General features: G+C 50.8%; 1 protein-coding gene across 1 annotated transcript in view; it reads right to left on the bottom strand.

The window, feature by feature from the left end:
• Nucleotides 1-24,087, bottom strand: part of LOC140389535 (interleukin-1 receptor accessory protein-like) — a 70,866-nt gene extending 46,779 nt beyond the window's left edge. Inside the window, 1 exon segment of the mRNA XM_072473729.1 lies at nucleotides 22,711-24,087. Coding sequence (XP_072329830.1) covers nucleotides 22,711-22,814 — 104 coding nt within the window. The 5' untranslated portion in view covers nucleotides 22,815-24,087.
• Between the last annotated feature and the right edge of the window lie 1,299 nt (nucleotides 24,088-25,386).

Genomic DNA, 25,386 nt, shown 5'->3' with positions numbered 1-25,386 from the left:
CTTTTAAGAGCCCCAACGGGGACTTTGCCGGCCGAAAAACCCGGTGTGAGGTGCGTGGGAAGGGAGTCCCCCCCCGAACGAGGGAGGGAAAAACCGGCGGCGGCGGCTGCAGCCCGAAGAATCTTCAACCACAAGGTCAGAGGGAGTGGAGAACAAAATGGCGGCGGAGAAATCGCAGGCGACATGGGGGCCTGAGCAGGACGAGGTTTTGAGACGGTGCGTGGATCTGCTGAAGAAGGAGGTAATGACCCCGATGTTACAGGCAATTGAGGGGCTTAAGGAGAATTTAAAGACCCAGGAGACTGAGCTTCGCGTGGTGGAGCAGAAGGTGTCAGGTATTGAGGACGAGGTCCTGGGCCTGGCGGTCAAGACTCAGACGCACAAGGCACTTCATAAAAAGTGTGCTGACAGGATTGAGGCCCTTGAAAATGGAGCGCGAAGGAAGAACCTTAGGATACTAGGTCTCCCGGAGGGTGTGGAAGGAGTGGACTGTGGAGCGTACGCAAGTAAGATGCTGAGCTCACTGATGGGTGCTGAGGCCCCTGCGGGCCCCATGGAGGTGGAGTGGGCAAATCGGATCCCGGCGAGAAGACCAAAAGCGGGAGAACCATCGAGGGCGATAATCGTGCGATTCTACCGCCTTAAGGACAGAGAAGAGGTCCTGAGATGGGCTAAAAAGTTGCGGAGTAGTAGATGGGAGAATGCTGTGGGAAGGATCTACTAGGATTGGAGTGCGGAGGTGGCGAGAAGGAGGGCGAGCTTCAACCGAGCCAAAGAGGTTTTGCACAAAAGGAAGGTGAAGTTTGGGATGCTGCAGCCGGCAAGACTATGGGTCACGTATCAGGAGAGACACTATTATTTTGAGACGGCGGAGGAAGCATGGTCCTTCATCAATGAAGAGAAACTGGACCGGAACTGAGGGACTGATGCTGCAGGGAACTGTTATTGTTGTTATTATTGTTTTTGTTAATGTGATGGTGAAAGTTAATCGAGAAGTAAACAGGGAAGGGGGGGGACACTGGGGAAATGTGGGCGCCGGTGAGGGGGGAAAGACGGGACATAGTCGGAGAATAGGGAAGGAGAGGGGGAGGGGAAAGGGAGCTCCGCCATAAGAGGCGGGTCAGGTAAAGGGATGTTCCCGCGCCAGAAAGAATAAGGCGGGAAAACAGGCGCAAGGCGGATGGGAGTTCCCTCACACCGGGGGGGTCGAGGAGCGAGCAGGAGTAGCTGGGGTCAGTTGAAGTCAGCTGACTTACGGAAGTGATATGGGGGGAGCAATCAAGCTAGATAGGGATCTAGCGGGGGGGGGAGGGGGGAGGGGGGTGGAGGGGGGAGGGGACAACTGGGTTGCTGCTGCGGAAATCCAAAAGGAAATGGCTAAAGAGTGGGTGGTCGGGGGCGGAATGCGACGCTGGGCGAGCGAGCGGGAGCGCGGAGGCGGGGTATGGGACTGGCCTAGAGAAGGTAATGGCTAGTCGACATGGGAGGGGGGCAGGTAGCCCCCCAGTGAGGCTGATCACGTGGAACGTGAGAGGCATGAATGGACCGATAAAAAGGGCCCGAGCGCTCGCGCATTTGAAAGGACTAAGGGCAGACGTGGTTATGCTCCAAGAGACGCACCTAAAGGTGCGGACCAAGTTAGGCTAAGGAAAGGATGGGTGGGACAGGTGTTCCACTCAGGACTGGACGCAAAGAACAGAGGGGTGGCCATTTTGGTGGGGAAACGGGTAGCATTTGAAGCAAAGAACATCGTAGCAGATAGTGGAGGTAGATATGTAATGGTGAGTGGTAGGCTGGAGGGAATGGAGGTCGTGTTGGTTAATGTGTATGCCCCAAATTGGGACGATGCGGGGTTCATGAGACGGATGCTGGGGCGTATTCCGGACCTAGAGGCAGGAAATTTGATTTTAGGAGGGGACTTCAATACGGTGCTGGACCCGGGGCTAGATAGATCCAGCTCAAGGACTGGAAGAAGGCCGGCAGCGGCCAAGGTACTTAAGGGGTTTATGGACCAAATGGGGGGCAGTGGATCCATGGCGATTTCTTAGACCCAGGGCTAGGGAGTATTCCTTCTTCTCCCACGTCCATAAAGTGTACTCCCGGATAGATTTTTTTGTTTTAGGAAGGTCGTTGATCTCTAGGGTGGAAGAAGCTGAATACTCAGCCATAGCGGTTTCGGACCATGCCCCACATTGGGTGGACCTGGAAGTAGGAGAGGACAGGGAGCAGAGAACACTCTGGCGATTAGATGTGGGACTGATGGCGGATGAGGGAGTGTGTGCAAGAGTGAGGGGGTGTATTGAGAGATACCTGGAGGTCAATGACGACGGCGAGGTCCCTGTGGGAGTGGTCTGGGAAGCACTAAAAGCGGTGGTCAGAGGAGAGCTGATTTCTATTGGGGCCCACAAAAGGAAAACAGAGGCCAAGGAAAGGGATAGAATACTGGGGGAGATTTTAAGGGTGGACAGGGAATTTGCAGAGACCCCGGAGGAGGAGCTGTACAGGGAGAGGAGACGTCTTCAGACCGAGTTTGACCTTCTGACCACCAGAAAGGCGGAGGTACTGTGGAGGAAGGCACAGGGGAGGAGGTATGAATATGGGGAAAAGGCTAGTCGCCTGTTGGCGCATCAATTGCGAAAGAGGGCAGCAGCGAGGGAGATAGGAGGAATTAGGGATGAAAGGGGAGACACTGCGAAGGGCAGGAAAGATAAATGAGGTGTTTAAGACCTTTTATGAGGAACTGTATAGGTCTCAGCCCCCAGAGGGAGAGGAGGGGATGCGGCAGTTCCTGGACCAATTGAGGTTCCCGAAAGTGGAGGAGCAGGCGGTGGTAGGCCTGGGGGCGCCGATTGAGGTGGACGAGGTTATTAAGGGACTGGGAAGCATGCAAGCAGGGAAGGCCCCGGGGCCGGACGGGTTCCCGGTGGAATTCTACAGAAAATATGTGGACTTGTTGGCCCCGTTGTTGGCGAGGACGTTCAATGAGGCCAGGGAAGGGGGGACTCTACCCCCGACGATGTCGGAGGCGACGATATCGCTAATTTTGAAGAGAGACAAAGATCCGTTGCAGTGTGGGTCCTATAGACCTATTTCACTATTGAACGTGGACGCCAAATTGCTGACAAAGGTGCTGGCATCGAGGATAGAGGACTGTGTCCCGGGGGTGGTGCACGAAGACCAGACAGGGTTTGTAAAAGGGAGACAATTGAATGTTAACGTGCGACGACTATTAGGGGTGATAATGATGCCCTCAGTGGAGGGGGAGGCAGAGATAGTGGCGGCAATGGACGCAGAGAAGGCATTTGATAGGGTGGAGTGGGAGTATTTATGGGAAGTGTTAAGGAGGTTTGGGTTTGGGAACGGGTTTATTCGCTGGGATAGACTACTTTATGGGGCACCAACGGCAAGCGTAGTTACAGGTCGACATAGATCGGAGTATTTCCGATTATATAGGGGAACAAGACAGGGATGCCCGCTGTCTCCATTGTTGTTTGCATTGGCAATTGAACCTCTGGCCATGGCGTTGAGAGACTCCAGGAAATGGAGAGGGGTGACTAGAGGGGGAGAAGAACACCGAGTCTCGTTATACGCGGATGACCTATTGTTATACGTGTCGGACCCAGCGGGGGGGATGATAGAGGTTATGCGAATTTTGAGGAGGTTCGGGGAATTTTCGGGGTATAGGTTAAACATGGGGAAGAGTGAATTATATGTGATACATCCAGGGAACCAGAGTAGAGAGATAGAAGGCTTACCGCTAAGGAAAGTGGAAAGAAACTTCCGAAAACTGGGGATTCAGATCGCTAGGAGCTGGGGAACCTTGCACAGACTTAATCTGACACGGCTGGTAGAACAAATGGAGGAGGACTTTAAGAGGTGGGACATGCAGCCTTTATCGCTGGTGGGCAGGGTGCAAGCAATTAAGATGATGGTCCTCCCTAGGTTCTTATTTGTATTTCAATGTCTCCCTATTTTAATCACCAGGACCTTTTTCAATAAAATAGATAGGAGCATCACGAGCTTTGTGTGGGCACGGAAAGTTCCGAGAGTAAGGAGGGGGTTCCTACAGCACAGTAGGGACAGAGGAGGACTGGCACTACCGAACTTGCGAGATTATTATTGGGCCGCCAATGTGGCAATGATACGTAGATGGATGATGGAGGGTGAGGGAGCGGCGTGGAAAAGACTGGAGAGAAAGTCCTGTAAAGGGACGAGTCTAGAGGCGCTGGTGACAGCACCGCTACCGATCTCACCTAAAAAGTACACCACGAACCCGGTGGTCGGGGCAACACTGAACATATGGGGACAGTGGAGGCGACAGAGAGGGGTGCGGGGAGCCCTGGTGGGGTCCCCTATCAGAAACAACCATAGGTTCGCCCCAGGAAGAATGGATGGAGGATTTCAGAGCTGGTACCAGTTGGGAATTAGGAAGGTGGGATATTTATTCATAGATGGGACTTTTGCGAGCTTGGGAGCACTGGAGGAAAAGTATAAGTTACCCCGGGGAAATTTCTTGAGATATATGCAGGTGAGGGCGTTTACTAGACAACAGGTGAGGGAATTTCCGCGGCTCCCGACACAGGGGACACAGGACAGGGTGCTTTCAGGGGTGTGGTTCGGAGAGGGCAAGGTGTCAGAGATTTACAGAGAGATGAGGGAAGAGGGGGAGGAGTCGGTGGGCGAACTAAAAGGAAAGTGGGAAGAAGAACTAGGGGAGGAGATAGAGGAGGGTGTGTGGGCTGATGCCCTAAGCAGGGTAAACTCCTCTTCTTCATGCGCCAGGCTTAGCCTGATTCAATTTAAGGTGCTACATAGAGCACACATAACGGGGGCAAGATTGAGCAGGTTCTTTGGAGTGGAGAACAGATGTGGGAGGTGTGGCGGGAGCACGGCAAACCACGCACATATGTTTTGGGCGTGCCCGGCACTGGAAGGGTATTGGAAGGGAGTGACGGGAGTGATCTCGCAGGTGGTGAATGCCCGGGTCAAACCAAGCTGGGGGTTAGCTCTATTTGGAGTTGCGGAAGAGCCGGGAGTGCAGGAGGCGAAAGAGGCCGATGTCGTGGCCTTTGCGTCCCTCGTAGCCCGGCGCAGGATCCTACTGGAGGCGAAACCCCCCGGACTGGAGGCCTGGGTAAACGATATGGCGGGGTTCATTAAACTGGAGCAGATAACGTTTGCCCTGAGAGGATCGGCTCAAGGGTTCACCAGGCGGTGGCAGCCATTTCTCGACTACCTAGGGGAACGTTAGAGGGAAGACAGATGACCAGCAGCAGCAACCCAGGGGGAGGGAGGGGGGAGGGGGGAGGAGGTTTAGTTGAGTATAGGTCAATAGAGTATGAGGTTTTGTTACTTGTGTATTATTATTATTATTATTGTTAAAAATTTAAAAATTTCTGTTTTGTTATTGTTTCGTTTGTTTTGTAAGCGGGAAAAATGTTGCTCAGGGAAAAAATTTTCAATAAAATATATTTTAAAAAACCTTTGGGGCGGCGCGATGCCGGACTGATTTGCGCCATTTTTGCCGCCAGTCGGCGGACATCGCGCCGATTACAGAGAATTTCGCCCCAGAGATGTAATAATAGGTCAGGATTTCCCAGTAAATACTCCCAGGTCAGATCGGGAGAAACTTTTCCTCATAAAATCTGATCCAACACTCCCAGGACAGGTACAGCACGGGGTTAGATACAGAGTAAAGCTCCCTCTACATTGTCCCCATCAAACACTCCCAGGACAGGTACAGCACGGGGTTAGATACAGAGTAAAGCTCCCTCTACACTGTCCCCATCAAACACTCCCAGGACAGGTACAGCACGGGGTTAGATACAGAGTAAAGCTCCATCTACACTGTCCCCATCAAACCTCCCAGGACAGGTACAGCACAGGGTTAGATACAGAGTAAAGCTCCCTCTACACTGTCCGCATCAAACACTCCCGGGACAGGTACAGCACGGGGTTAGATACAGAGTAAAGCTCCCTCTACACTGTCCCCATCAAACACTCCCAGGACAGGTACAGCACAGGGTTAGATACAGAGTAAAGCTCCCTCTACACTGTCCCCATCAAACACTCCCAGGGCAGGTACAGCACGGGGTTAGATGCAGAGTAAAGCTCCCTCTACACTGGCCCCATCAAACACTCCCAGGACAGGTACAGCACGGGGTTAGATACAGAGTAAAGCTCCCTCTACACTGTCCCCATCAAACACTCGCAGGACAGGCACAGCACGGGGTTAGATGCAGAGTACAGCTCCCTCTACACTGTCCCCCATCAAACACTCCCAGGACAGGTACAGCACGGGGTTAGATACAGAGTAAAGCTCGCTCTACACTGTCCCCATCAAAACTCCCAGGACAGGTACAGCACGGGGTTAGATACAGAGTAAAGCTCCCTCTACACTGTCCCCATCAAACACTCCCAGGGCAGGTACAGCACGGGGTTAGATGCAGAGTAAAGCTCCCTCTACACTGGCCCCATCAAACACTCCCAGGACAGGTACAGCACGGGGTTAGATACAGAGTAAAGCTCCCTCTACACTGTCCCCCATCAAACACTCCCAGGACAGGTACAGCACGGGGTTAGATACAGAGTAAAGCTCCCTCTACACTGTCCCCATCAAACACTCCCAGGACAGGTACAGCACGGGGTTAGATACAGAGTAAAGCTCACTCTATACTGTCCCCATCAAACACAAAGTTTCAGACCATCCTGGACAAGTTTGATAGTCACTTTGAAGTGGACACCAATGAAATCTTGGAGCGCTACATATTCAAACAGCGTCTTCAAAGTAAAGATTAATCTTTCAATGCCTTCTTAACTAGCCTCCGCCTGCTAGCGCTGCCCTGCAACTTTGGTTATTTTGCTGACTCCATGATCAGAGACCAAATCATGTTTGGAGTTCACTCTGATCCTCTGAGAGAGCAGCTCTTACAAATCAAGCATATGACCCTGCCAGTCGCGATTGAAACAATTACAGTGCATGAGCACGCAAAGAATTGGTATTCCCAATACAAATCGGCTGAAAATGAGAAACTTGCCTCCCACGAGGCAGAGAGTGTGCAGGCCATCTCCCGGATGCAGCGCCTCAGCATTGAAGACAGCGGCCATCTCACGCGCTTTTCCCGGAGCCCCACGCATGCGCGATGCGAACGGGATAATGAAGCGGCCGACACCCACACTGCGCAGGTGCAGACGTCTGCCGACTGCACATGTGCGACGCCGACGTCATGACGTGCCCAAACTGTGGCACTTAAAGGGACACTGCCCTGCAAGAGGCAGGCGATGTTTAAACTGCAGGAAGCCTGGACACTATGCAGCCTTGTGCAGGTCTGCACCAGTCAGGCTTCAATCCTGTTCATCAAGGCGCTGTCGTCCCCACCACCACCTCTCCGGCGGGTGACCAGGATCAGACGCAAGCCACAGAGACTGAACTTATGAACATTTGTTCTGTTTGCTATGTTCTGTGTTCTCGCATTAGACAGCTGTTTTCACATGTACATATGTTCACATCCACTGCATGTATATATGTTAATATTGGCCTGTTCTTGTAAATACATTCACATATGTCATCCAAACAATGTAAAAAGGGGAGATGTCATGATATGCAGACACACATATAATTATGTACAGACAAGCAGCTAATGGACACAGAGAACAAGACGTGACCAATAAGCAGGCAGGACACTCAGGGGTGGGATCTGACTATAAAAGACACGAGGCACTCACACTCCGCCTCTTTCGACTCATGAACATCTCGAGAGTCAGTCAAGGGTGTTGCTACAATCCCACATCTCCACCATGTGGCTAAGGGCTAGTCTGGTTCAGTCAGACAGAGTAACCACACTTAAGTTAGAAGGGAGTCGAACTCCCAGAGAACTGTGCTAACTGTGCTATTAGTTCAATAAACCTGATTGAACTAAATTCAAGGGCTGGAGCATCTTTCTGACCTAAGTTGCATCCAATTGCAGCCAGTGTTGTACCAGTGTACCTAACACTGTCCCCATCAAACACTCCCAGGACAGGTACAGCAGGGGGTTAGATACAGTGAAGAGGATGTAATGCTCTGTGTCTGAGCATTTTCATCCCAAAAATGCTAACAGGCACCAACCTGAATTCCAAACCATGTGAGCTGGTAAAACCAGTTGAGCAATTTTCTGATGTGCAGGTCACTAAAGAAGAGTGTCAGAGACTTTTCATTCATTGAAAAGGAGCAAAACATTAGACAGAAAAGGAAGCAGGAATTAAATTTATATAGAGCACCTTTCTCCAGCCTCTGACATCCCATAGCAATTTACAGCCAGTTTGGAACTTGGTTGAAATGCTGCGGCATTGCAGGAAATGTGGCAACCAATTGGTATGCAGTGAGCTCACAGTGAAAGCAATGAGACATGATCTTATTACCTCAGTGATGTGGATGAAGTGATAAATATTGGTCAGAACTCCTGTACTCTGCTTGGCATAGTGACTGTAGAATGTTTAACACCTAACCCAAGAAATTAGACAGCTCAGTTTAATATATGCAAGTGCGCGATCCTCCAACAATGCTGGACTGTATCAGTGCTGCGCTCGGGAATGTCAGGTAAGGCTGTGCTCACGTCTCTGGAATTGGGATTTGGATGCAGAACCTCCGACACAGATCATAGAATCCCTACATTGCAGAAGGAGGTCATTCCGCCCAGCGAGTCTGCACCAACCTTCTGAAAGAGCACCCCATCTACTCCTCACGTTTACCAGACTGATTCCAGGGATGGCGGGACCGTCATATGAGGAGAGATTGTCTAGGTTAGGAGTGTACTCGCTGAAGTTCAGAAGAATGAGGGGGGGGGGGATCTCCAAGAGACTTATACAATTCTAACAGGACTAGACAGTGTTATGTTATGCTGTTTGATTAACATAAGTTGCTGCTGACCACAGACGACGTTGAAAGACACTCCAGTCCTTGAAGTAAGTTGAAAGGATTTATTCAGTGACAACAACTACATAAATGAGTTTGACACTCTGCTGATCTAATTCTAGTAACTCAGTGATAATGACTAACTGTACAACTGGGATCTAGGCCACATGAGGTCTAAACTATCCTGATGCTAATCCTACAGTTCCTGCCAGGAGTGAGAGCGAGGGTCTAGTGTTTTTCTGGCTTTATAATGAGTTGTGTAGTGCCTCTAGTGGTCGGGCCGCAGCCGGGTGTTCTGATCAAGCCCTTAGTTTCATGTCAGTCTACATATCATTACAGACAGGGTAGATGCAGGGAAGATGTTACCAATGGTGGGTGTGTCCAGAATCTGAGGATTCAGGGTAAACCATTTCGGACAGAGATAAGGCTACATTTCTTCACCCAAAGAGTGGTGAGCCTGTGGAATTCATTATCACAGTAAGTAGTTGATGCTAAAACATTGAATATATTCAAGAGGCGGCTAGATATAGCACTTGGGGAGAATGGGATCAAAGGCTATGGGGAGAAAGCAGGATTTGGCTATTGAGTTGGATGATTAGCCATGATCTTGATGAATGGCGGAGCAGGCTCGAAGGGCCGAATGGCCTTCTCCTGCTCCTATCTTCTATGCATCTGTGTACCCTATCCTCAGAACCCAGTAACCCCACCTAACCTTTTAAACACTCAGGGACAATTTAACATGGACAATCCACCTAACCTGTACAGCTTTGGACCGTGGGAGGAAACCCACGCAGACACGGGGAGAATGTGCAAACTCAACAGTCACCCAAGACTGAAATTGAATCTGAGTCCCTGGCACTGTAGGGCAGCAGTGCTAACCACCATGCCGCCCTGTGGGGTTGCTGCCCACTGAGCCAATGGTAACAAGAGCTAAAGGTCAAACTGCAGAATTCTTCTCTTTGGGCGAATGAGGAACTGAGCTGAGCAATTCCATAGATAACTTTCCTCTGTTTGGTCACACTGGCCTGGGTCTCTCCCTGGCAAGAATGCTGTCACTTCCATCTCCAGTCTCAAAGAAAAATAAATCTTATTTTCACAACAGGATTTCTGGCTGATTGGGATGTCAGAGGGTCCAATAAAATCTCCAATTACCACTCAGTTGTGCAGGCAATCAGTTATTGGCAGATAAGGCAGCTTGTCGATCAGGAACCATGAAAAGTCCTCAATCACTCCGATAGTCACCAGCTTCTTCCAGAGTCACTGAATAGCGTCTTGCAAGGAGAAAACCTTTGCTGACAATTCACTCTGAGTTCTTTTTAGGTCCAAACATAGATTATGAAGGGTTTTGATGAGTAAATAACGACACACAGTTGTCTTTCTCAGAAGGGCGAGTAACCAGACGTCACAGATTTCAGATACCAGCCCCAGATGCCCCACACCATCCCAATAACACGCTCCCAGTCCCAGCTCCTGAGGCCCTCTTTCGCCCCACCACTATTTCTCCACCAGTAACCCTCAGCCTTCCCACATGCCACATTGGCGATCTCTGCCTCCCCAGCCTCAGTCAACACCCCAAGCTCACGGATCTCTCTCCTCACATTCCCAGCCTCCAAGGAGCAGCATCAAACACTGTCACAGCAGAGGGAGGACATTGAAAAGACTGAATTTAAATCATTTAGAGTTTGCAGTTCTCCAGCAGAAACACTGACACAATATTAATCTGATAGAACAGTTTGGGGTGACATCATAAACGATGAGAAAGGACACCAAATATTTGATGAACAGGAAGATTACTTTTCTTTGTTCTATTAAATTGCCATCTCTGACTCACTGGTCTCAATTCTACATGTGGAAGAAATCATGATTCATCAGCGAGCAGTGAAAGAAATTGGAAGCAAATCAAATGTAACAAAGGTGATAGTTAGGTTTATACAGGAGGGATGTGGGATCACATAAAACAGATTCATATTCACCTCCGATAGAGCAATATTATCACCAGCATCTTCAATTTCTCCCTGCAGCTCTCAATGGTCCAAGATACAGACATTGGCAGAACTGGGATTCTTTTCAAATTCATTTTTATAGGGCGTGGGCATCACTGGCAAGGCCTGCATTTGTTCCCCAGCCCTAATTGCCCTTGCGAAGATGGTGGTGAGCGGCCGACTTAAACCGCTGCTGTTCGTGTGATGGAGGTACTCCCACTGTTGGAGAGGGAGTTCCAGGAATTTGACCCAGCGACAGTGAAGAACGGCCGATACATTCGCAAGTCAGGATGGCGAGTGACTTGGAGGGGAACCTCCAGGTGGTGGGTATCTGCTACTCTTGTCCTTCGAGATGGTCGTGGGTTTGGGAGGTGCTGCCGAATGGGCCTGGGTGAGTTACTGCAGTGCATCTTGTGGATGGTACACACGGCTGCCTCTGTGCATCACTGGTGGAGGATTTGAATGTTTGTGGAAGGGCTGCCAATCATGCTGCCCGTCTGAACTAAAATCTTCTACACTTCCGGGTACATATCCCTCTATTCCCATCCTATTCATGTATTTGTCAAGATGCCCCTTAAACGTCACTATCGTCCCTCCTTCCACCACCTCCTCCGGCAGCGAGTTCCAGGCACCCACTACCATCTGTGTAAAAAACGTGCCTCGTACATCTCCTCTAAACCTTTCGCCTCGCACCTTAAACCTATGCCCCCTAGTAATTGACCCCTCTACCCTGGGAAAAAGTCTCTGACTATCCACGTCTATGCCCCTTATAATTTTGTAGACCTCTATCAGGTCGCCCCTCAACCTCCTTCGTTCCAGTGAGAACAAACCAAGTTTATTCAACATCTCCTCATAGCTAATGCCCTCCATACCAGGTAACATCCTGGTAAATCTCTTCTGCGCCCTCTCTAAAGCCTCCACATCCTTCTGGTAGTGTGGCGACCAGAACTGAACACCATACTCCAAGTTTGGCCTAACTAAGGTTCTATACAGCTGCAACATGACTTGACAATTTTTATACTCAATGCCCCGGCCAATGAAGGCAAGCATGCCGTATGCCTTCTTGACTACCTTCTCCACCTGTGTTGCCCCTTTCAGTGACCTGTGGACCTGTACTCCTAGATCTCTCTGACTTTCAATACTCTTGAGGGTTCTACCATTCACTGTATATTCCCTACCTGTATTGAACCTTCCAAAATGCATTACCTCACATTTGTCCGGATTAAACTCCATCTGCCATCTCTCCGCCCAAGTCTCCAAACGATCGAAATCCTGCTGTATCCTCTGACAGTCCTCATCGTTATCCACAATTCCACCAACCTTTGTGTCGTCCGCAAACTAACTAATCAGACCAGTTACATTTTCCTCCAAATCATTTATATATACTACGAAAAGCAAGGTCCCAGCACTGATCCCTGCTGAACACCACTAGTCACAGCCCTCCAATCAGAAAAGCACCCTTCCCTGCCACTTTCTGCCTTCTATAACCTAGCCAGTTCTGTATCCATCTTGCCAGCTCACCCCTGTTCCCGTGTGTCCCAGTCTGCCATGAGGCACCTTGTCAAAGGCTTTACTGAAGTCCATATAGACAACATCCACTGCCCTACGTGCATCAATCATCTTTGTGACCTCCTCGAAAAACTCTATCAAGTTAGTGAGACTCGACCTCCCCTTCACAAAACCGTGCTGCCTCTCGCTAATATGTCCATTTGCTTCCAAATGGGAGTAGATCCTGTCTCGAAGAATTCTCTCCAGTAATTTCCCTACCACTGATGTAAGGCTCACCGGCCTGTAGTTCCCTGGATTATCCTTGCTACCCTTCTTAAACAAAGGAACAACATTGGCTATTCTCCAGTCCTTCGGGACACCACCTGAAGACAGTGAGGATCCAAAGATTTCTGTAATGAGGTCAGGAGTTGAGTGACCCTGACGGAACCCAAACTGAGTGTCAGTGAGCAGGTTATTGTTGAGTAAGTGCCGCTTGATAGCACTGTTGATGATTCGTTCCATCACTTTGCTGCTGATTTTAAAAATAATTTAGAGTATCCAATTAAAGGTTAATTTAGTCTGGCCAAACACGGGTCGACAGGACTGGTTTTGCCGTTGCCATGTCCAGTGCCTGGGTCGATGCCGGGTCGTCCGTCCAGTTCCCCTCCTTTTTATTGACTTTGTAGCGGTTTGATACAACTGAGCGGTTTGCTGGATCATTTCAGAGTCAATCACATTGCTGTGGGTCTGCAATCACATCTAGGCCAGACCGGGATGGAACCTTTCCCTCTCTCTCCTCCCGGGATGGAACCTTTCCCTCTCTCTCCTCCCGGGATGGAACCTTTCCCTCTCCCTCCTCCCGGGATGGAACCTTTCCCTCTCTCTCCTCCCGGGATGGAACCTTTCCCTCTCTCTCCTCCCAGGATAGAACCTTTCCCTCTCTCTCCTCCCGGGATGGAACCTTTCCCTCTCCCTCCTCCCGGGATGGAACCTTTCCCTCTCTCTCCTCCCGGGATGGAACCTTTCCCTCTCTCTCTCCTCCCGGGATGGAACCTTTCCCTCCCTCTCCTCCCGGGATGGAACCTTTCCCTCTCTCTCTCCTCCCGGGATGGAACCTTTCCCTCTCTCTCCTCCCAGGATGGAACCTTTCCCTCTCTCTCCTCCCGGGATGGAACCTTTCCCTCTCTCTCCTCCCAGGATGGAACCTTTCCCTCTCTCTCCTCCCGGGATGGAACCTTTCCCTCTCCCTCCTCCCGGGATGGAACCTTTCCCTCTCTCTCCTCCCAGGATGGAACCTTTCCCTCTCTCTCCTCCCGGGATGGAACCTTTCCCTCCCTCTCCTCCCAGGATGGAACCTTTCCCTCTCTCTCCTCCCGGGATGGAACCTTTCCCTCTCCCTCCTCCCGGGATAGAACCTTTCCCTCTCTCTCCTCCCGGGATGGAACCTTTCCCTCTCTCTCCTCCCAGGATGGAACCTTTCCCTCTCTATCCTCCCAGGATGGAACCTTTCCCTCTCTCTCCTCCCGGGATGGAACCTTTCCCTCTCTCTCCTCCCGGGATGGAACCTTTCCCTCTCTCTCCTCCCGGGATGGAACCTTTCCCTCTCTCTCCTCCCAGGATGGAACCTTTCCCTCTCTCTCCTCCCGGGATGGAACTTTTCCCTCTCTCTCCTCCCGGGATGGAACCTTTCCCTCTCTCTCCTCCCAGGATGGAACCTTTCCCCCTCTCTCCTCCCAGGATGGAACCTTTCCCTCCCTCTCCTCCAGGGATGGAACCTTTCCCTCTCTCTCCTCCCAGGATGGAACCTTTCCCTCTCCCTCCTCCCGGGATGGAACCTTTCCCTCTCTCTCCTCCCGGGATGGAACCTTTCCCTCCCTCTCCTCCCGGGATGGAACCTTTCCCTCTCCCTACTCCCGGGATGGAACCTTTCCCTCTCTCTCCTCCCGGGATGGAACCTTTCCCTCTTTCTCCTCCCGGGATGGAACCTTTCCCTCTCTCTCCTCCCGGGATGGAACCTTTCCCTCTTTCTCCTCCCGGGATGGAACCTTTCCCTCCCTCTCCTCCCGGGATGGAACCTTTCCCTCTCCCTACTCCCGGGATGGAACCTTTCCCTCTCTCTCCTCCCGGGATGGAACCTTTCCCTCTCTCTCCTCCCAGGATGGAACCTTTCCCTCTCCCTCCTCCCGGGATGGAACCTTTCCCTCTCTCTCCTCCCGGGATGGAACCTTTCCCTCCCTCTCCTCCCGGGATGGAACCTTTCCCTCTCCCTACTCCCGGGATGGAACCTTTCCCTCTCTCTCCTCCCGGGATGGAACCTTTCCCTCTCCCTCCTCCCGGGATGGAACCTTTCCCTCTCCATTCTCCCGGGATGGAACCTTTCCCTCTCTCTCCTCCCGGGATGGAACCTTTCCCTCTCTCCTCCCAGGATGGAACCTTTCCCTCTCTCTCCTCCCGGGATGGAACCTTTCCCTCTCTCTCTCCTCCCGGGATGGAACCTTTCCCTCTCTCTCCTCCCGGGATGGAACCTTTCCCTCTCTCTCCTCACGGGATGGAACGTTTCCCTCCCTCTCCTCCCGGGATGGAACCTTTCCCTCTCTCTCCTCCCGGGATGGAACCTTTCCCTCTCTCTCCTCCCGGGATGGATCCTTTCCCTCCCTCTCCTCCCGGGATGGAACCTTTCCCTCTCTCTCCTCCCGGGATGGAACCTTTCCCTCTCCCTCCTCCCAGGATGGAACCTTTCCCTCTCCCTCCTCCCGGGATGGAACCTTTCCCTCTCTCTCCTCCCGGGATGGAACCTTTCCCTCTCCCTCCTCCCGGGATGGAACCTTTCCCTCTCTCTCCTCCCGGGATGGAACCTTTCCCTCTCCCCCCTCCTGGGATGGAACCTTTCCCTCTCTCGCCTCCCAGGATGGAACCTTTCCCTCTTTCTCCTCCCGGGATGGAACCTTTCCCTCTCTCTCCTCCCGGGATGGAACCGTTCCCTCTTTCTCCTCCCGGGATGGAACCTTTCCCTCTCTCTCCTCCCGGGATGGAACCTTTCCCTCTCTCTCCTCCCAGGATGGAATCTTTCCCTCTCTCTCCTCCCTCAAAGTTCAGCATCTTCGACTGATGTAGCAAATGGCCCGGCCTGTCATTCATAATTAAATATGTTATCGGTGGAGTTGGATGTTTTGAGGATATGCTACAGCTAGCCTAGAATCTGAAAAGTCCGAAAGCTTCTCCTCTGAATGTAGAACTCATTACCACAGGATGAGACAAATAGCTCGAACACTTTCAAAAGGAAACGAGGCAGGTATCCGAGAGAAGGAATGGAAAGATAGATTGAAAGGCTGAGATGAGGTATCAGGAGATGGAATGTGAGCAGGCTCGAGTGAGGTTTAAATAGCAAAACAAACCAACTCACTGGGCTGATTGATCAGTTTCCCACCTACACGCTGCCTTGAGGTATCATTATCCAAACGCAGGTCAGTCTGCACATGCACGCTGATTACGTTCAGTTCTACCTGAACATCAACTCTCTCAAACGCCTGTTGTGCTAAATTGTGTGCCTGTTTATCCAACATGCAGTACTGGATGAGCAGAAATATCCCCTAATTAAATATTGGGAAGGCCAAAACAGTTTCCTGCAGTTTCTGCTCATTGCTACATTCACCACCTGTTGGGGCTGGTTTAGCACAGTGGGCTAAACTGCTGGCTTGTAATGCAGAACAAGGCCAGCAGCGCGGGTTCAATTCCCGTACCGGCCTCCCCGAACAGGCGCCGGAATGTGGCCACTAGGGGCTTTTCACAGTAACTTCACTGAAGCCTACTTGTGACAATAAGCGATTATTATTATATGGGCAGCACGGTAGCATTGTGGATAGCACAATTGCTTCACAGCTCCAGTGGTCCCAGGTTCGATTCTGGCTTGAGTCACTGTCTGTGCGGAGTCTGCACATCCTCCCCGTGTGTGCGTGGGTTTCCTCCGGGTGCTCCGGTTTCCTCCCACAGACCAAAGATGTGCAGGTTAGGTGGATTGGCCATGATAAATTGCCCTTAGTGTCCAAAATTGCCCTTAGTGTTGGGTGGGGTTACTGGGTTATGGGGATAGGGTAGAGGTGTTGACCTTGGGTAGGGTGCCCTTACCAAGAGCCGGTGCAGACTCGATGGGCCGAATGGCCTCCTTCTGCACTGTAAATTTTATGATAAACATACACTCTCTTCATCACCAGTCACAGTGGCAGCCTTGTGTGCTGCCTACAAGATGCACTGCAACAACTCACCGAGGTATCTTCAACAGTACTTTCCAAACCCATGATCTGTGCCACCTAGAAGGCCAAGGGCAGCATGGGACCACCACCTGGAAGTTCCCCTCCAGTTCCACGCCATCCTGGCTCGAAACTATAATCAGCGTTCTTTCACTTTCATCGAGTCTAAATCCTGGAGCTCCCTCCCTAACAGGGAGGGGGGGGGCTGAATCTGTACCACACGGACTGTGGCAGTTCAAGAATGTGGCTTCTCAAGGACAATTAGTAATGGGCAACAAATGCTGGCATTGCCAGAGACGATCGCGTTCCACGAACAAAAAATAAAAAGATCAACTCCATTACCTCACCACTGAGTCCACTATTCTCTCTGATCACAGTCTAAGACTGAACCTTGGTGTCATAGCTGACCCCGAGATGAGCTTCCAATGACATAACTGAGCCACCATGGAGAACCCAACTATCTCCACCTCCATTGGCTCAATTGGTGCCGAAACCCTATTTCGCTGCAGCGTAGGGGTTCTATAGATTCTATATTGCTGACCTACACTGGTTCCCAGATAAACAACAACCTGATTTTAAAATTCTCATTCTTGTCTCCATGGCCTTGCCCTTCCTGATGTCGGTAACATCCTCCAACCTGACAACTCTCCAGGGTATCTGTGGCTCCTTCGGTTTTGGCCTCTTTATTTCACTTTCCGCCCTTAAGCTGCTCCTTAAAACCATCCCCTTCGACCAAACCTTTGGTCATCTGTCCCATAATAATAATAATCTTTATTATCACAAGTAGGCTTACATTACCACTGCAATGAAGTTACTGTGAAAATCCCCTCGTCGCCACATTCCGGCGCCTGTTCGGGCACACAGAGGGAGAATTCAGAATGTCCAATTCGCCTAACAGCACGACATTCGGGAGGAAACCGGAGCACCCGGAGGAAACCCACGCAGACACGGGGAGAACGTGCAGACTCCGCGCAGACAGTGACCCAAGCCGGGAATTGAACCTGGGACCCTGACACTGTAAAGTCACAGTGCTAACCACTGTGCCACCGTGCCGCCATTGTCTCCTCATATGGGCTCGGTGTCATACTTTGTTTAATCATTCTTGAGAAGCATCTTGGGTCATTTTGCGGTACAAAGGGAGTGGTATAAATACACTCCTGCTGTTGCAACACAGAATCTGGACAAGGAAATGTGATGTAAATGAAAACCAGCTCTGGCATATTCAGACAGGCTAGTGGGATTCACCGAGGAATCATCACTGACCTCCTGCCCCACAATTCCGTCATTATTTTCCCTATTCTCCCAGCAAATGGAAAACCAACAAACCCTGCTATCTGATTGGGTGCTTCTCGACTGTCAATCGAGTAGCTTTTCCCTCTGCTACCTCTCAGCATTTTGGGGAGCCAATGAATAAAAATGTTTGAAGACAATTCCAGGAGAAACAGTTTTTTTTTCAATTCACCGTTCAGTTTTTGCTCACAGCGGTGACCTGCGAATGAATCCCTAATTCCTGGAGACTCATGTGTTGAGTGGGCTGGGTCGATGTGGACTGCATTTGATGCAGTGTAGCGAGAGACAGGCCTCCAACACTTGATAAGATGCAACACGATTTTATTTAACATCTAAACTATTATACATGTTCAACTGTGGGTCGACACTATGCTGACTTGACTGGAGACCTGATACTAGCCTAACCAGACTTACTATGGTGTTTGCACTGGCCAGCTCACTAACTCTGACTGTCTCAGAGGCTGGGCCCCGAGAGAGCAGGAAAACTAACTGGTGCCCTCTGGCTTCATAGTGGTCGTGTCCTGTCTGGTGATTGGCTGCTCTGTTCTGTGTGCTTACTGGTCATCCTGTGTGTCAATCACTGCCTGTCTGCATTCCATTGTATACACAGATGTATATTTTGACAGAGACTTCGGGGAAAACCGGGATGATTGGGAACTCTGCGTCAGACTGAACAATTTGAAAACTGAGGGGAGAATCTAGTGAATCCCCTGGGAACGGGAAATGAAGTGGACTTGTGCGGGAGGCAAAATGTCAGTGTTACACTGCGAGGCGATCGATCAGGCAGTATAGAAACACAATAGAGCTTTGATGAACTAAGGTGAACAATATACACTGGACAGCCCAACTAATACACACAGGTCTTGTTCCCATGACTCTCGGGCTAAATCTGACCAAACCCAACCCCATAATAATAATAACAATAATAAAAATCGCTTATTGTCACAAGTAGGCTTCAGTGAAGTTACTGTGAAAAGCCCCGAGTCGCCACATTCCGGCGCCTGTTCGGGGAGGCTGGTACGGGGAATTGAACCCGCGCGCTGCTGGCCTTGTTCTGCATTACAAGCCAGCAGTTTAGCCCACTGTGCTAAACCAGCCCCAACGGCCAGGATTGTGCCTAAATTCCTGCTGTGTGTCCCCAGAGGCTCTCGTCCCATCATGTGGCCCAAGGTATCACCTTAAAGGGGCCACTCAACCACATTCATCCTTAAGTTCCCTTAAGGAGGAATAAAACAGAAAAACTCTTATTTCCAGTTATAGACATTTACAGTAAAGGACAAAGTTCCCAAAAGAAGTCCTCACTCTGGCCGAACATCTCAACTTGACCACTGGCTCTCCCAGATTAGGAGCACCTGAGTCTTCAGCAACAGCAGGCGTATCTGTAGAGTGCACAACAGGGGTTGTGCTGCCTGCCACATCAGTGCCCTGGGTGGCCCTTGATGAAACCCGTTGCGAAGATCACGGTTCTATAAAGTTGAGTCCGTCCTAAGACCCCGTCGCATTAACAACTCAGGCAGGGTCATCCCAGTGCTGGTCTGGGGGTTTGTATTGTGCGGGAGCAAGACATCTGCCAAGCGAAGCAGTAGTGGCCAATCAGCTTGTTTCGTCATCGATGCTTCGAAAGTTTGGTCGGCTCTTTCGGCCGGCCTACTTGATTCGGGGTGGAAGGGGGGGCTGTTCCTACCTGTCGTATCCCATTGGATTTCACGAAGAGTTGAATATCTGCGGCTGTGAAGGCAGAAGCGTTCTCGGAGACAATCACCTCGGAGGCCGTGAAAGGTTGTCCACTGTGGCTGCAGCGGTGGGGCCGAACGCATTGGCTGCACATCTGGTCACTTTGAGTGGCCGTCTACTATGACCAAAAACAGCATTCCCCAAAAAGGGACAGGCAAAGTCTATGTGGAGTCTCCTGGCCATTCCTGCTCCTGCAAACTTGCTGGAGGTGGAAGGATGGGGCGGCGCAGTGACGCAGGGGTTAGCAGTGCTGCCTCAGAGCTCCCGGGTTGAATTCCGGCCTCGGGTGTCTGTCTGTGTGGAGTTTGTACTGTCTCCCCGTGTCTGCGTGGGTTTCCTCCGGGTGCTCCGGATTCCTCCCACAGTCCAAAAGTGTTCTGTTTAAATGGATTGGCCATGATAAATTACCCCATAGTATCTAAAGGTTCAGTGGGGTTACAGGGATAGGGTGGAAGAGTGTAGGGTGCTCTTTTAGAGGATCGGTGTAGACTCGATAGGCCAAATGGCCTCCTTTTACACCGTAATGATGCTATAAATGAGTTGAGACTGACAGTGGTCACACCGATTGACCATACTTTTGACCTCCTTGTCAATCCCCAGCCACCATACGCAATTCCTGGCCAGTATCTTTGTTTTAGATTTCCCCGGATGACCACTGTGTAATTGTTGAAGAAGAAACTGCTGCCCCAGGGTGGCACTATCACTGTGCAACCCCACAGGAGGACCCCATGCTCAGAAGTGATTTAGGCCTAATTTAGGCCCATTTAAGGCCTAATCTGTTCTGACTTCTGTCATGTGAGAGTGCCTTTAAGAAATGGGTGTTTAAGAAATGTACCTTTAAGAAATGGAGCTGCTCATGTTACTGGGGTGATGTCAGAGTGTGGGTGGAGCTGAGCTCAACTTCTGCTTTTTAGTTTCAGTTTGTGATAAAGCTTGGGTGTGTCTGTTTTTTTTCAGTGAGCTGCATCTGAAGTGTAAACAAAGAGCTGTACAGTTGATCTCTGCCATCCAAAGACTATCTATGGATCATTTGGTGAACCCAGAATTGTAAAAGGTCGCAGTATTGAATGTAAACCTAATGTGCTCCTGTTTGAAGGTTTGTTAAGTCTTTTGGATGTTAAAAGGACAGCTTACAGGGTTACTTAGTGTTGTAGTCTTTGGGGTTGTATTTGAATTAATGGTTGCTAAGATGTTCACTGTTTGTTTTAAAAAAGGTTAACTTGAGTTCATAGAATAAACATTGTTTTGCTTTAAAAAATACTTTTCCATTTCTGCTGTACCACACCTGTAGAGTGGGCCGTGTGCTCCCCATACCACAATCTATTAAAAGTTGTGGGTCAGGTGAACTCCATGATACACTTTGGGGTTCTCTAAACCCTGGCCCATAACAATTCTAAAAATGCCGCTTCCCTATTCCAGAGTGAAAGTTGGGAATTAGGTGGGCACTGGATAGTGGGAATAAATGCCAGAAGCAGCTCAAGTAATTGAGAGGAGATTAAGAATGATTGAGGATTGGTCAAGAGTGATAAAGGGTCAAGAACGATGAATGGTAGGTTGGGGGTGACAGGGGCAAGTCCAAGGTGACGGGGGGTAGCTCAATGGCAGGCGGCAGCTGTAGGTTGACTATGCATAACTAATTAGCTGGCAACCATGTGACTGCACGTGGCGAATCCAAGTGCAAGTCCCTGCTCACTTCCAGTCCCACTTCGGGACACTCACCACGCCAACAAGTGTGAGTCACTACAAACTAATAATAGCTTATTATCACAAGTAGGCTTCAATGAAGTTACCGTGAAAAGCCCCTAGTCACCACATTCCTGTTTGGGGAGGCCGGTACAGGAATTGAACTGGCTGCTGGCTTGTTCTGCATTACAATCCAGCTGTTTAGCCCACTGTGCTAAGCCAGAAGGATCAGGACCAAAGCCCTTGACAGCATATTTGAAACTAATATTTTTACATATATTATCAACATCCTGGAAGTCACCATTGGCCAGAATCTGAACTCGACTACCCATGTAAATACTGTGGCTGCAAGAACAGGTCATAGGCTCGGAATCCTGCAGAGAGTAACTCACCTCCTGACTTCCCAAATCCTGTCCGTCATCCAAAGGCTCAAGTCAGGAGTGCGATGGAATACTCTCCACTTGCCTGGATGAGTGCAGCTCCAGCAACACTCAAGAAACGCGACAACTAGGACAAAACAGCCCCGCTTGATAGGCACTCCATCCAGAAACATTCACTCCCTCCACCATCGACACACAGTAGCAGCCGTGTGTACCATCTACAAGATGCGCTGCAGTAACTCACCAAAGTTCCTTAGACAACACCTTCCAAACCCACAACTTTTACCAACTAGAACTAGGGCAGCAGATACCTGGAACCAGCCCCCCCCCCCTCCCAATCTGGAGGTTCCCCTCCAAGTCACTCACCATCCTGACTTGTAAATATATCGCCGTTCCTTCACTGTCGCTGGGGCAATATCCTGGAACTCCCTCCCTAACAGCGCAGTGGGTGTACCTACACCTCAGGGACTGCAGCAGTTCAAGAGGACAGCTCATCACCACCTTCCCAAGCGCAATTAGGGATGGACAATAAATGCTAGTCTAACCAGTGACACCATGTCCCATTCAGGAATTTTAAAAAACAAAAACGTGGACAGCACGGTAGCATAGTGGCTAGCACTGTTGCTTCACAGCGCCAGGGTCCCAGGTTCGATTCCCCGCTGGGTCACTGTCTGTGCGGAGTCTGCATGTTCTCCCCGTGTCTGCGTGGGTTTCCTCCGGGTGCTCCGGTTTCCTCCCACAATCTAAAGATGTGCGGGTTAGGTGGATTGGCCATGCTAAATTGCCCTTAGTGTCCAAAAAGGTTAAGTGAGGGTTGCTGGGTTACGGGGATAGGGTAGCTACGTGGGCTTCTCTTTGTAAGGGCAGGTGAAGACTCGATGGGCCGAATGGCCTCCTTCTGCACTGTAAATGCTATGATTCTAGATGGGGAATATACACCCCGTATCTCCACCCAACCACAACCTTCCAGTAACAAGGTGTGTTACTGACAGTGAGACAGACTCTGATCCTACCTGAGTTGTCCTGTGCAGGTATCGCTGTCTCTCCGAATCCAGTCCTCACTCAGCCCATCAGCTCCACTCTCCCCCTGCCCCAGTGCCTTACCTCTTTCCTTCATACTCGCAGCCTTATCCCCTCTCTATATCCCAAACTCTATGTTCCCCTCTCTCTCTTCCCCCACTGCCATCCCCACTTTCCTGTTTATCTCTATTACTTTCTGCTCCTCAGTCTCTACCTCTTTTCTTCTTGCTTTCTGTATGTCTCTCTCCCTTCCTGCCTGCCTTTCTCTCTCTGTCTATCTGTCAGTCTTTCTACTCTCTCTGCCTGTTACCTCTCTCTCACTTCCTCTCTATGCTCTCCCTATTTGACACTCTATGTCTCTCCAACCTCTGCTTGTCTATCTCTCTCTCTCTCTGTATCTCCCTGCCAGTCGCCCTCCCTCTTCCTCTCCCTCTTTCCACCTGCCTGTCTTTGTGTCACTTTCACTCCTTCCCTCTGTCTCTCTCGGTCTGTCACACTTTCTCACTTTCACTCCTCTCCCTCTCTCTCCATCACACTTTCTCCCGGTCACATTCACTCCCTCTCTCCTTCCTTCTCTCTATCACACCTTCTCACTGTCATACTCTCTCTCTCTCTCTCTGTCACACCTTTTCTCTGTCACTTTCTCTCTCTGTCACACTTTCTCACTATCACTTTCATTCCCTCCCTCCCCCCTCTCTCTGTCACACCTTCTCACTTTCGCTCCCTCTCTCTCTCTGTCACACCTTCTCACTTTCACTCTCCCCCTCTCTCTGTCACACCTTCTCACTTTCACACCCTCCCTCTCTCTCTCTCTGTCACACCTTCTCACTTTCACTCTCTCTCTCACTCAGACTCTCTCTCACTCCTGCCTCTCTCTCGGTGTATCCCATCGCCTGTCATTTCCACTCTCTCTCTCCTTGCCTCGATCTTTCTCATTCTCTTCCTGACTGCTCCGTGAGCGGAAACTGACCAGCTTCCCTCCCACTTTGCTGAAACTGACCCGAGTTAACCCGGGGGGTGGAAATTGACAAATGGGGCGGTGGGATTACAGGAAATCCCCGGGCCAGCAGCCAGGGATCTTTCTGTTTCTCGATCGTTACAACCCAGGAGACGGAACCATTCCCATATTACAGCAATCCCAGATTACAGAATCCCCCATTCCCAGATTGCAGCAATCCCACATTCCCAGATTGCAGCAATCCCAATCTAAACAGCACAGACACGCTGCAGCCCCGCCTGTTTCAAGGGACCTTCTCTTCCGGACAGAAAAGTCGGCCGACGTTTTGTTTGACTTACTGTTAAAAACATGAAACAAATCATACAGTCATACAGAGCTCTCTCTGTCTGCCTCACTCCCCAGACTGTCTCTCCCTCAGTCTGCCTCTCTCCTCAGTCTTTCTCCCCCCCAGTCTTCCTCTCCCCCTCCCTCAGTCTCTCTCTCTCTCTCTCCCTCAGTCTCTCTCTCTCTCCCTCCCTCAGTCTCTCTCTCTCTCCCTCCCTCAGTCTCTCTCTCCCTCAGTCTCTCTCTCTCTCTCCCTCAGTCTCTCTCTCTCTCTCTCCCTCAGTCTCTCTCTCTCCCTCAGTCCCTCTCTCCCTCAGTCTGTCTCTTTCCTCAGTCTCTTTCTCCCTCAGTCGCTCTCTCTCCCTCAGTCTCCCTCTCTCCCTCAGTCTCTCTCTCTCTCCCTCAGTCTCTCTCTCTCTCTCCCCCTCAGTCTCTCTCTCTCTCCCTCCGTCTCTCTCTCCCTCAGTCTCTCTCTCTCTCCCTCAGTCTGTCTCCCCCTCAGTCTGTCTCCCCCTCAGTCTGTCTCCCCCTCAGTCTCTCTCTTCATCTGTCTGTCTCTCCCTCAGTCCCACATCCCCTCATTCTCTCTCTCAGTCTCTCCCTGAGTCTTGATCTCCCTCGGTCTCCCTCTCCCTCGGTCTCCCTCTCCCTCGGCCTGTCACTCTCCCTCGGTCTCTGTCTCGCCCTTGGTCTCTGTCGCTCCCTCGGTCTCTGTCTCTCCCTCGGTCTCTCTCTCTCTCTTCCTCAGCCTCTCTCTCTTCCTCAGTCAGTCTCCCCCTGAGTCTGTCTCTCCCTCAGTCTGTCTCTCTCCCTCAGTTTGTCTCTCCCTTGGTCTCTGTCTCTCCCTTGGTCTCTCTCTCTCCCTCGGTCTCTCTCTCTCTTCCTCAGTCTCTCTCTCTCTTCCTCAGTCAGTCTCCCCCTCAGTCTGTCTCCCCCTCAGTCTGTCTCTCCCTTAGTCTCTTTCTCCCTCAGTCTGTCACCCCCTCAGTCTGTCTCTCCCTCAGTCTGCCTCTCCCTTAGTCTCTTTCTCCCTCAGTCTGTCTCTCTCCCTCAGTCTGTCTCTGTCCCTCAGTCTGTCTGTCTCCCCCTCAGTCTATCTCTCCCTCAGTCTGTCTCCCCCTCAGTCTATCTCTCCCTCAGTCTGTTTCCCCCTCAGTCTGTCTGTCTCCCCCTCAGTCTATCTCTCCCTCAGTCTGTTTCCCCCTCAGTCTGTCTGTCTCCCCCTCAGTCTATCTCTCCCTTAGTCTCTTTCTCCCTCAGTCTGTCTCCCCCTCAGTCTGTCTCTCCCTCAGTCTGTCTCTCCCTCAGTCTCTTTCTCCCTCAGTCTGTCTCTCTCCCTCAGTCTGTCTCTGTCCCTCAGTCTGTCTCTGTCCCTCAGTCTGTCTGT

Source organism: Scyliorhinus torazame, chromosome 14 (genome assembly GCF_047496885.1).
Source record: "Scyliorhinus torazame isolate Kashiwa2021f chromosome 14, sScyTor2.1, whole genome shotgun sequence".
Lineage (NCBI taxonomy): Eukaryota > Metazoa > Chordata > Chondrichthyes > Carcharhiniformes > Scyliorhinidae > Scyliorhinus > Scyliorhinus torazame.
This window is presented reverse-complemented; position numbering and strand designations above follow the sequence as displayed.